General features: G+C 34.3%; 1 protein-coding gene across 1 annotated transcript in view; it reads right to left on the bottom strand.

The window, feature by feature from the left end:
* Window positions 1-412: 412 nt before the first annotated feature.
* LOC128982082 (charged multivesicular body protein 2a-like) overlaps window positions 413-13578 on the bottom strand; it is a 55850-nt gene continuing 42684 nt past the window's right edge. Inside the window, 1 exon segment of the mRNA XM_054401124.1 lies at window positions 413-2588. Within this exon segment, the coding sequence (XP_054257099.1) occupies window positions 2487-2588 (102 nt within the window). The 3' untranslated portion in view covers window positions 413-2486.

Raw genomic sequence — 13578 nt, 5'->3', positions numbered from 1 at the left:
TAATTCCAAGGAGGTTTTTTTTTTTCCATCAATAGTCAATCTTGGGTAAACAAAACTGTCTTACATACAACAGACCACTACATAAGTGTTGAGTACTATGTAAGACCAATTGATATAGTTTTTACTGAGATTTGATATTTTGCTGGTATAAAAAACAACAAATATGTCTTTGGTGACTTTAAATTCAGTTAAAAATAGGCCCAGTAAGTTTAAGAAAATTGTGAAATAGTTTTAAAGTAAGCCCAAAGCTGTAAGTAATAGTTTGGGATCAACAGTTAGACTTTGAGGGCAAACAACTGTTGTTTGCTTTTTTTCTTCCCATTAATATTAGTTGGACAATTATTGCCGGTACCAAGTCCTACATCAGTGTAATGGTAGTAAACGGGTGATAATAATGAAAACAAAACAATAATTATCAAAATAATATATATGTCGTTTAATATAAATCAGCATCCAGTTATAATAGCAGCTTATATTAATACAATAACAATTATTAACTATAGTATCACATTGTTTTTTAAACACTTAAGTAAAAAATTACTATAAACTGACATCAACCATTGAATATAATGCTTTAAAAATTGTATTTTTTATCACTCAGGAGACTAAAAGAAAACTCTGTTTTAAGGTGGTATTGGTAACTTATTTGACACTAATACATTTTTTTAAAGGGAATCTTAATGTAAACATACATTTAAAGTTGTTTTTATAGGCAATACTCACTAAATATAAACAACAAACAATGGTATTTTCAACCAACGCATTAATTATTAAGCTATGGGTCGACCTGCCTATTTCTTAATGATTAATTTCATTTTTTTTTGTTCTCATCTAAAAATGACTACATACAACTTTGGTTTGAAGCTGTGAATGTGAGTAAAGAAGGGATTTGCTATTGCCATATTTAGTAATCTGGGCCGAACCACAATAAAGGGTCTTCTTTTTTTTTAAGAGGTTGGCAGCCTCTTTTAACCTTGCATTTGCCCGTTCACATAGACTATCTGCCCGTGCGTGGAACGTATTTAGCAAAGCGAGTGGTGAGCCGGTACAGTACAAAGGTGAACTGTACTGATAAATTTTATCGGCAGTGACTAGGATCCAAACCCACGACATCGCTGCCTTGGGCCCGAAGTCCGTGACGCTACCAACTGAGCCACCAAATCACATTTTATATGTTCAGAATAACTAAATATTTGATTACCGTTTTTATATTCGCGAGACCATTGACTATTGGATACTGAAGTAAACGTCCCATCTATATAGACCAGCCGAAGCCAAATTTTTGTTAAAAAAGAACGTAGTTGTGTGAGCCAGTCACAGAATGCGCTAGTGACTCAATTTATATTTTCTACCTTATTTTTTGTTGCTGACCAAGTTTATGGGTTATAACAGTTGCTATAACCTATCATAAGTCATCCCGTTAGTTTGAATTGGTAAAAAAGATTGTGTATTCATTCGACATAAATCAGTAATTTAGATCAGCGCAATCTGTCGGTGGCTCACATAAACTATGGCGGCTTCAGTTGGAAATATTTAACATGAGGATGGAATGTCTAGTTGTATTAATAGTCAAAGGTACATTTAGACTGTTAAAGAGGCCCAATAAAGAAGATAAGCAAATGAACCAAGAGGAATCACTGTTTTACAATTATTCAGAGTTTGTTTGCATAAGCCTTCCTTCCATGGTAAAACATCTATTTTGTTATACACTGACAATTCATGTTTTATACAATCATTAAAAAGGATCAATATTTTTAAAATAACCAATACCTAAGACCCAACTTAAGTACAGGAATCGTCCCTGAAAGGTGCAAGAAGTTTTCACTGCAAGTGATTTTTGTCTTATAGTACCTAATTAATTAACATAAAACTATACAACCTAATGTTAAGCAAAAGCTTGGCTTATTGATTCGGGTGTCTTCGATACATCTCATATTAGAACAAATAATTAATTCAGTTCTTTTATACAAATAAATACTGATAAAACTTTGCTTGAGTTGAAAACACAGGGAATTTGGTATAATAAGTATGGTAAAACTATCTCCACTTGTGTGCAAGTTATTAAATAACAGACAAGTTAATTTTCAAAATTTGAAATTATAATTTAATATATAAATTGTAAATTTTATAATTTTGTAAATTGAAAGCCGTTAAACATTCTAACTTTGACAGTCTAATTATGATACAAAATCCTATTTAGACCTTTAGAATTATTTATACGCAGTTCAAATTTACAACGATTACTAGCAAACTGATTTAAAGTTATAATTGAATAATAATTTTCAACGGTGGAACTTACAAAAAGGGTTAGTTTATTCACACTTTTTACAAGTAGCAGTAATAAAATTTTCACAAGACTTAGTATTAAAAAGGTTTGCACTTATTTAGGCAACTTTACAATGGAACTTTACCATACCTTTGCTCATCATTCGTTAATCCAAAGCTTTATTACAGGTAATGTACAGAATAGACATTGTCGTGATCATTTACTCACGACGCAGGTTGTCAAGACGAGCTTGTAGGTCGGCGTCTGCATCGGAGACTGGTGCGGCCCCGCCACCCCCTCCTGCTGTGGCTGCCACAGCGGTCTATAACACAATAACCGCAATCAACAGCTGCTTTTATACTACAAATCATTCAAACAATACAACAGTACATTTAAGTACTGTAACTCGGAAATTGATAACCTGGGAGTCTAAATTTCTCAACGAAGAACAAACTCATAACAAATTATTTCTCAAAAGTTCATATATCCCTACGATGATGCAGGGTGTCCATGTCCAGCATTTCATAAAATAAAATTCAACTTAAGGTTTTTTAGGTTTTCCAGGATGCTAAAATAAAGTCATTTCACTTATTTGTAGCTATGATGATTCAAATTATATCCATGTTAATTTTATGAGGTCATCATCGCATCCGTGATTATTTCCCATGGTTGCAGAAATGTCCTTAATAATGTATCACGACCGAGAGAACATCAAAAATCGTAGCACAACCATAATGAATTCCCTCGATCAGGGATTTCATCAATGATTTCTCAATATAAATAGGTTACATACCTTACGTCGTCAATCCTAAAATAAGTCTATGGCGACTAGTTTCGAAACATCAAGGTTTCATTGTCGAGCCTCTTGCTTTTTAAAAACATTGTGACATCTTGTCGTCGTCATTATACACAGTACATTTAACATAAACACACGAACACGGACATACTATTTACAAAAATGGGTGCGCGGCCGGCCATAAGTACCGCGGTGACGGACACGATGCAACTAACCGACTCCTGTCTGTTGACATTGACCTTGGAGGGGGTGAAACAGCTGATTGTGAGCGCTTCCGTTATCAATGTCCTCAATCCTATCAAATATTATATTACGGCCAAAATTGAGTTTTTCATTTAAAATGTCGTGAGGATGTTTTTTGATTTCTCAATACCACTGCAACATCTGGGATATTTCTCAAGATCAAAATTTGTGATCATCACCTGCGACCATATTGACAATTGCTACCATCTTCCAAGGTCATAGCAATAACTCTGATAATCTTCTGCTATATCGACACAATCATAATGATTTAGTGTAACTGTAGCAACTTCTATGATAATTTCTAACGATTGCAGCGATTACCACTAGCACGGTAGCATTATTATGATAATTTTCCACGGTTAAAGTTTTTACTTGGCAAGACGACACAAAGAAAATATATACCGTGATAATTGGTAGATATTTTTGGAGTTAAACACAAATTTTGCATTTTCTGGTCCCATAATGAACAAAACTTAGACAGTTCATGGATTTTTCCTGGGCATCAAAATTTATGTTCAGCTGGATACCACCCTGGTGGAGAGCTACAGAGATTGTTGGCTTCAAAATTATAGAGTTTTGAAATAGTGAGGAAAAATGTGATTTGGATTCCACTATAAGCTGCAGGCCCCTTAGGTGCCATTGGCTTTATTGGCTATTAATGAACAGCTGTGTCTAAGGAACATGTCTGCCTTAGTCACCAACAAGACTACAAGATCGTGCCACTCATCCTTTACTCATATTTGGGTTAAAATATGCACATAGTGGTGTCCGAGTCTTAAATAATTTATATAATTGAATTGATAATTGATAGAGTTCATCACCTTTGCCATTTAGAACGGTGCCAAAGCAAACATTACGAACACACCTGACGACTAGATTGCTGACCAATCAATCAACCAGTTAGCACAATGAAAACCACGATATTTTGGAAATTTTCGTAAAATTTTTTGTTGATGTTCTGAGGCAACCTATGGGTGAATTAGGGATAATCTCTCTTTTGGAACAATCATTTGTGACACTGTTCTCCAGGTATCTGACCCACCATATTGTGTAGTTGTGTAAAAACAGGTTAAGGTTCCTAGAACTTCTGTTAAGAGAATGTTTAAAACAGAAAATATAATGACAGTTTTCGGTATGTATGTTTTTGAAACAGTGGTATCTGTTAAAAACAGATTTCATGAAATAGAGCTGGTTGGAAGGAAACATGATTATCTTACAAGAAATCGAGGCAAGTTAGCATTAAGTCCTCATAAATTGCGCCTTTTCGAAAAAAAACCCAAATACGCCGGAACAAAATTCTATAATAAACTTCCAAAGGACATACAAGCAGAAGTAAATATAAAAAAATTTAAAAATAAACTTAAGAAATTTCTCATTAGCAGGGCTATTTATTCATTTGATGAACTGTAATTGACTTTTCTTTCCCTACTAATCAAAGTACCTATGTTTTAACTGTTAGTTTTATGTTCTTTTACAATTATTCCCATTTACTATAAGCATGTATGTTTTATTATAACTTATAAGAAATGTGACACTATTCATGTATATATTTCTAATGTACTTGATGAATAAAGATAATTTGAATTGAATTGAATTGAATTAAGGTGGACCACCGGACCAAGATCGAAGTCGGAGACGAACTACGGAAGAAGCAGGATGACGGGCTAAGATACGCGGGACATGGGATGAGGCCCTGATAAGGTATGGTGGTTAAATTATAAGTTACCTATTCTAAATTTTCACATTATTTGTTTCAGGCTCAATGATTTATGATGTCCATTTTAACTTAAGTGTAAGCATTTAGATATCAATATTGCTTTAATTAATCCTTCTTGTTGTGTCCGGTCAACTTTGGTCTGTTAATTAATATATTGATTGAAAGTTAATAATTCCACAGCAATATTTAATAATTTAGTTAATGTTAGCATAAATCAAAGTTTGCTTCTTGGGCCTGTGATTCCCGGTAAGCTGTGTCCTCTCATAAATTTAACGTTCAATGCCCGTTTCCAACATAAAAATGGTTATGTAATTGCATCTATCAAACGGCCAGACGGCCACATTTCTTCATGGTCACAAGAGTTCATATATAATTCAAGCTTTTCAAGGTTTTCATGGCTAGTGGCAACCCTAGTGTTGGAATATATCTTCTACAATAATAAAACAGTTGGCGCTGATAGCCAGGCAAAACCAATACAACCTCTTTTGCTAGCCGGCTACCCGGGCTTTGTAAATCATGGTGGCACCCGGGATTAGTGAACCCATGACGTAATTGTAGATAGTTTGTAGATAGTTTATTGAATTGGAAGAATCACATTCATAACACCTCTAAAAAGTTAAATTCAGTATGTTTTCAAATGTTGGTCTTAAGAAATGTTGTTGATTTAAACACTAGACTAATGATTTATCACGCTTTATTTTCGTCAATTTTACAGTATGGAATAGAGCTTTGGGGCGTCACATCTGATTCGTATCAACTTTTTAAACTTCAAAAAAGAATACTTAGAATTATGACTTTTAAACCTGTAAAACATTCTTGCAAACAACTTTTTAAAGAACTAAAGATTCTAACCGTCCCTAATTTGTATATTCTTAAATGTTTATTGTATGTGAAAACAAATTTTGAAAAACTCCACAGTGAAAATAATCGACACAATTATAACACTAGATTTCATACAGATTTTCAATATCCTATACACAGATTAAATCTTGTGGAAAGGACACCTTCTTATATGGGTAAAAGATTTTTTAACAATTTGCCTGGGTACTACAAATCTATAATAGGATTAGTATCTTTTAAAGAAAAAATTTTTGAATTTTTATTGGAAAAGAATTATTATAGTATTGGTCAGTTTCTTGAAGATAAATCAATGTGAATTGTTTGTTTTGTTACCTACTATGTATTTATTTTTACCAATATAAGCTAGTTTATTTTAGTACTAGTTAACGGCCCGTGCTCCGCCACGGGAATATTGTCAGCAATAAAAGAAATAATAATTAACAAATACTGTTTATCTTTGTATTTTATTTAGGAGTTATTTAATTTTTTACATGAAGTAGAACTGATAGTTTGCCTGTATAAACTATTTTATGTTAATCAAACCGATATATTATTTTAACCAAATTAATGTTTTATATTAATTCGAGTTTCATTTGAAAAATAAATAATATACGAACTGGGCAATGCTGATTGATAACCTAATAAGCAGCTATTTATGCTATTTAGATAATTTGCTCAAGTATATTCCTATATTCGTAGTTTTTTTCATTACATTTGTTGTATGGAATAAAGATAGTCACTTAGCCTACATGTAAATCACGCATCAGCAGTTGGTCGCATTTCACGAATCATTGACCCATTCTGTGAGTAAAAGCTGTGTTTACGTCGTATATATAAAGTTGGGCATACTTGTTCAATGTTGAGTCGTGGATTTTAAAACTATGTAGACTACCACTACCAGGAAGATGTTGATTCAAGTGAGACTTAGAACTGGCCATTTCAAATGCAGATTTGTATTATATTTTACTCAAATAGTTTTTGTCTCTTTTGACCCTTAATACTTTTTTTATAGTCGCTGTTGATAAGATTTTCCATAAACTCAAAATGTTGATAAGGAGTTCATTTTACCTTCCCCTTGTGACAACATAAGGAAAAAATATTTGTGTCCCAGTTAGTCTGTTCTGACTCAAAATTCATAGATTTGCAGTACTGACAAATCCAATCTAACGACCCCAATTCCAAAAAATTTGTATTTTTTAGAAGGGACTTCCAGAGCACATTTAACATCATCACTGCTCTTTACCTTTTTAGTTCGATGGTTCTCTACATGTTTTTTTTCGTTCTGTATGTCTCTTTACGCCCGGTTAATGATTACCTTTTCTTTTTCTTTTTGTAATTCTCACATCCTGGAGTTAATGATAAAGTTTTATAACGCTATAATGACCCGAGTCAACATTGCCATTAAACATCAATTCAGATACTTCTTCGCCAGAACCGAAATCGTAAGTCACAGTTTCTCAAGCAACTTCCCTGTGTAGGCCTACTCGAAAAAATATAGTTAGGGTATAGTTCACTGATAAATTGTAGTTCCAAATATCCCAGCGTACTCGCCATCTCGAGAAGGTAAAATTTGGACGTCGAACACTGATCTTGAGTAAGATTAATCACTTATGATAAAATGTTTGTATGTTTACTGGTACCAATCATTAGCAATTATCTGTACAACTTGCAAGCGGATTTCTCTGTGATTGTTCTGGTGGCTATAGAGAATAAATTATATTGATCAAAACAATAAGTTTCCGTCCCCTACTATGGGTATTATTTCACATTCCATACTCAAACTTAAACTCGATTAGGCTACCACTTTCCTTCAGATCTTTTTGCAGGAAAACAAAAACATTTTTGTGTCCCAGTTAGTCTGTTCTGACTCAAAATTCATAGATTTAAAAGTAGTGACAAATCCAATCTAACAACCCCAATTCAAAAGAGTTGTTATTTTTTTGTAGGGACTTCCAGAGCACATTTAACACCAACACTGCTCTTTACCTTTTTAGTTCGACGGTTCTCTACATTTTTTTTCGTTCGGTATGTCTCTTTAATAATGATTACCTTTTCTTTTTCTTTTTGTACTTTTCACACCCTGGGGTTAATGATAAAGTTTTATAACGCTATAATGACCCGAGTCAACATTGCCACATTAAGTCACATACTTCTTCGCCAGAACCGAATGGTAAGTCACAGTTTCTCAAGCAACTTCCTTGTGTACTTGAAAAAAATTCACGATATACTGTAGTTCCACGTATCCCAGCGTACTCGCCATCTCGAGAAGGTAAAGTTTGGTACCACTGAACGTCTAACACTGATCTTGAGTAAGATTCGTCACCTACTATAAAATGTTTATGTTTCCCACTCATTAGCAATTATATGTACAACTTGCAAGCGGATTTCCCCATGATTATTCTGGTGGCAGTAGATAATAAATTATATTGATCAAAACAATAAGTTTCCGTTCCCTACTATGGTTATTATTTCACATTCCATACTCAAACTTAAACTCAATTACCACTTTCCTTCAGATCACTTTGCAGGAAAACTAAAACATTTCAAAAATAAGTTAACAAATACACTTTCCTTGATCAAAATCGTGTGTTTATAAACAGAAAGTCCAAGTTTAATAATTGCATACTGAAAGTGAGGTTATAAAAATAATAACAAATGTCTGACAAACATTAAACAGCTGACGAATAATTGAATGAACGAAGTGAATTCTCATACTGGTGTAAAATGCATCTCATCAATCTCCAATAACTCGAATATAACTTCGTATATCAAGTTGATGTTTTGCACAAAGGTTCTTTATCATATTATCTCGGTTAAGTTCGTTATTGGAGATTATTTGTTCAGTAATAATTATAAAATCCTAAAAAAACCATTTTAATTTTCCCCCATAAGAATAACATTAGGAGCTACCTTCTTCTTCTTTTTTTTTGTTTACATTTTACGAGCAACAATTTTGTTGTGAATTCTAGAGACCGAAGTGAATTCTATTATTTCTTTCATCCATGGAGTAAACAGTTTTAACATCTGTAGGTATATTATATTAGTCAATGGTTTTATGCTTAATAAATCTTTAAATTATAATTATTCTAAAAAATCTTTATCGGAGGAAATAATTATGGGACATAAAAATATCCACAGAAATGTATTACAATCGATAAAAATGTTTAGGTAGTCACATGTTTGAACTTTTTACATGTTTTTATGGTTGTTAGTTTAGTAGGCCTAGGCTTGAATTAAGTAAGACCACAGTCATTGGAATGCTTGTTAATTAAAATAATGAGTGAATTTTATCACTTTGGTGGCATGACGGGTTTCTAAAAATAAGTGGTTTTAACTCGTCTTGAGCTTTTTATATTGTAAACTTTCAATATTATTGTTATAGCACACTCTGCCTATGCCAATCAGATTTTTTTAAGAGTTTTTTTTTCAAACATATAGGCTAAGGCTAATAAGTTAAATAGTTTCCTTTTTTTCTATTTTCTTATCGTCGGTTGTTTGTTGGTGCTTTCTGTCGGGTGTATTTGTTGTTAATGTTGGTTGTAAAATAAAATAGTTAACATTTTGATACAATCATTTTAATGAATAAACCGCAAATATTACTCCTCGTAGTTAGAGTGTAAGAGTTAATTCACTTTATACCTATCTTTGTCACTGTTGTCAATGGCAAAAACTAGATCTGATCTAGGTTAGGAACTGAGGGAGCCATGGTCATTGGTTAGAGACCATTAGATTCTAAGCAAGAAAGGAACTTAAATTACTGTGTTTGGTTAAGTGTTTAAAAAATTAATCGTCATTATTGAGATATGATCTTTAAGTGTTATTTAGAACTTAATATTAGGCCTATAACTTAACGTTATCCGGTAAGTTATAAGCTAGGCCTATTTAACTTAACTTGGTTACATTATCAAGTGTAACTGACAGAGTGTTCCCTATGAAGTAGGATAGCCTGCAATCAAAGGTAATAGGCCTATTACCTTAACACGTAGAGTGCGGCCGTTCCCGATCGGGTACGGCGCTTGGCCCCCGTACGGTGCGTCCGTACCCCATCGGGAACGCTCGGTAATGCCTTTTGTATATCTTCGTTTTTGCTCTAGCGTCGGCCGAAAGCGGACCTATACCACGTTAGCGTGTAGTATGTGACTTGCATTTTGTTGTGGTGTAGGTTGGTAGTAAATTTCCCCGTAAAATCCCCGTCTGGCAATCTCAAAAGTCTTCTTTTTGTCCCGTCTTTTTCCCTCCATTTGGCAATACAATTCCAATGGGACCGGCTACGTTCCAAGCAGTGCTGCTATCTGTGGGTGTTTAGCGAACTACGTCGACTCTCGTTGTAAAGCAGGACATCCCCTCACGTTATTTGCTATTCGTCGGACCGAAATTGGAAAGCCAATCACACGCGGCAATCGGGTTTACTCGACGCTGAGGGCTGCGCCGCACTGGGGATACGCCCGCTATTTGACGTGCCGCAGCGAACGTGTTAATAGCCTACCTTGGCCTTTTCTACAGTCTAATTAATTTAAATTAAAGGATCTAACTTAGGGTAGTCCTAAGATAATAGATCAATTTATTCTAACCTTTAACTTGTATAAGTTAGCCTATCTCTGGCCATAAGCCGGGTTTTCCTAGGCGCGGAGTGCGGAAAAGCGGTTTAACAACGTCTTCCGACGCGCTTCTAGGAAAACAGTTAACTAAACATGAACTTAAATGACTGTAAGATGCCTACCTAAGACATGAGGAGGGCCTCACTTTCATTTACGTCCTACACTCATTCGAATGAATATATGGATCGATAAGTTATAAGTTTATCGATTATTCCATTCGATATATAAGTTTGGTAAGTTACCGGTAACTAAGTTTACGTTATCCGAATGAAATACAGTAATCGATATAATCGAATAATTTATATCTTAGGTCTATCAATATGTTTAATTCAAATTAAGTTAGTGTAGGATGTTTAAACTTAAGTGCAGTCCAGAGGAGTCTGTGTTTTGCAATCCGTTTCTGTGCCTAACTTAACTTAGGAAAGCTCCAGGTTAAGTAGGCCTAGGGTGAGTTAAGTTAGGTGGACCTAACTTATCTGTCTGCAGTCAAGTTTCTATAAAAAGCCTACTACATGCAGGCCTAAGTTAGGTTTAAAGCATTCATAGCTCATCTGAATCTATAAATTGTTTAAACTTAGCCTATGTAACGAGTGTTCTAAAAGTCAGTTAACCTAAGAATTTCTCATTTAAGTTAGTAGGCCTAGGCATGTGTGGAGTTCCGCTAAAACCTGCGATATTTTATCAAATTAATAATAAGCTATAAAGTAGGCCTATCAATTATGATTCGGTTTGATGAATTTTAATAACTTAGGTCTAACCTATAGACCCTACCGGTAAGCAATAACAAGCAAAAAAGATCCAATTTTAATGAAATTTGGTCTAAACGTGTAAATATAGGCTAGGCCTACATTTATTTTCGCAAACCAGCATGATCTAACTATAGGAACGGTGGTTTTGGGGGGTTTTATGAGGTAAAAATAGGGTTTTCTCATTTTTGACCAAACACAAAATTTTACAATTTCTTTCCAAACCATTTTGTAGAGCTTAAAAAACAAATAATTTAGTATAATAAAGCGTTATCATGCATCTAATAGTTACTGTATGGAGGAAATTCCAAAAATTTAAAATTTAAAATAGCTATATTATTCTTATGGAGATTAATTCAACTGTTGTACTGTAGTTTGCTTGTTTTTGAGCATATATTGATCAAAGTGCTTTGATTGGTGTGAACCTGGCAATAACTCCAGCAATATGTAGTGCGCGCGCCCTATAAAATCTATTGCTGGCCGTTTAGCGGGAAAATACTGCCACGTACCATATTACCGATGATGTCACCATATAGAAGACACTTTACCGGACACGACAGTATCAATATCATGTACCTGGGGGATAAGTTAGGGGGGGGGGGGGGGTTGATGTGTTTAACTGATGTACTGACTTAAGACCATATGTGTATATGAATTAATGATCACCTGTTATTTTGTATTTGTTTTGTTTGTATTAGTTTTTCTGTTTAGATTAAAGTATGAGTTTGATTCAACTGAACTAATTTAGTTATTATTTGAAAATGTAACATTGGCGACGAGGAAAACAAAGAATGGACGGACAAGAGTTAAATAATCTAAAGAAAGCACGAGCTGTAGTAAAAGGACAGTTGAAGAAGGCAGAAAGATTCCAGTCTCAAGGTAGTCTTACAGTGACAGAGGTGAGTGTTAAACTCAAAGCAATTGCTGACCAGTGGGAACGTTACAAAAGTATTCAGGACCAAATTGATACATTAACCGATGAAGAAAACTTGCACCATGAAATAGAATGTAGATGTAATGTTGAGGATAAGTATTTAAATCTTACAACAAAACTGCAAGAGTTAATTAAGAATGAATGTTCCAACACTAGGTCTACACCACTTCACCCAATTAGCAATCCATCTGAGGCGACACATAGTTCAATTCCCGGGTCCTCATTGTCGGGTAGTATAAATTTTACACCTTTTCACCCAGATGAAACGGTTACAAATTTCATAAAGAGACTTGAAATATTCCTACATCTTAAAAATATAAGTACAGATGGTAATGCTAAAGTTTACATGCTACTACACGCTCTTGCACCCCAGTTACACCAACAACTTTATGATTTATGTGCACCTGAAAACCCACTTACAAAAGACTACAGTGAGTTGGTTCAGATACTAAAGGATTTTGTAGAACCACAGCCAAGTCAATGGGCTTTACAACACAAGTTTATTTCGCGTACTCAACAAGAACATGAATCCATAAATGAATTCTCAATAGCACTTAAGAAATTAACTAGCAACTGTGACTTTAATTGTGATTGTGGAAAGTCGGTTGTAGAGATGTTTCTTAAACTTCAGTTTATTCGTGGTTTGAATGACATAGATATTCGAGCCAAACTTCTTCAAGGACGAGAGAAACGCACGTACAAAGACATTGTTAACGAAGCATCGGCAATGGAACTAGCTAAGTCTGAGAGCAAAACTGTATGTCGCAAAACAATGGAACACGTTGATTTGAACAAGGTGGATTCCAATAGTAGTGATAGGAACAAGCCAAAGAAAATGTTGTATCGACAAACATTTCAAGAAACTGGCACGAGACCCAACACAAAATTTGACAATCTAAAAGGGAAATGTTACAGATGCGGTTCACCTTCTCATCGAGCTAACAAATGTAAATTTATAGATGCTGAGTGCAGAAAATGTACTAAAATTGGACACATAGCAAGTGTATGCTTACAGAAAAAGAACCAGACTAACAGAAATTTGGAGCAATACCAGACTCAAGATGACTCAGAGAAAGGCAGTGAGTATGAACATGAAATTAATGTACTAAGTGACAGACAAAAAGGTAAATTCATTCTTGACATATCGATTGAAGGAAAAACTGTACCAATGGAATTGGATACAGGCGCAGCCCTTAGTACAATGTCCTATGATGATTTTAAAAAACTGAATGTACGTACAAAAGTATTTAAAACCAACATCGAACTTAGAACATACACAGGTGAACCTATCAAACCCAAGGGTATGACATTTGTACAATGCTCATACAAGATGCAAAAATTTGTTGGAAAACTCTACCTTATTGACCAAAATGTAGATGCTATATTTGGAAGAGAATGGCTCAGAGAAGTGACAATAGATTGGGCTGAGATAAAAAAT

Source organism: Macrosteles quadrilineatus, unplaced genomic scaffold (assembly GCF_028750875.1).
Source record: "Macrosteles quadrilineatus isolate MER2022 unplaced genomic scaffold, UCM_ALF_1.0 Scaffold_105__1_contigs__length_354404, whole genome shotgun sequence".
NCBI classification, from domain to species: domain Eukaryota; kingdom Metazoa; phylum Arthropoda; class Insecta; order Hemiptera; family Cicadellidae; genus Macrosteles; species Macrosteles quadrilineatus.
This window is presented reverse-complemented; position numbering and strand designations above follow the sequence as displayed.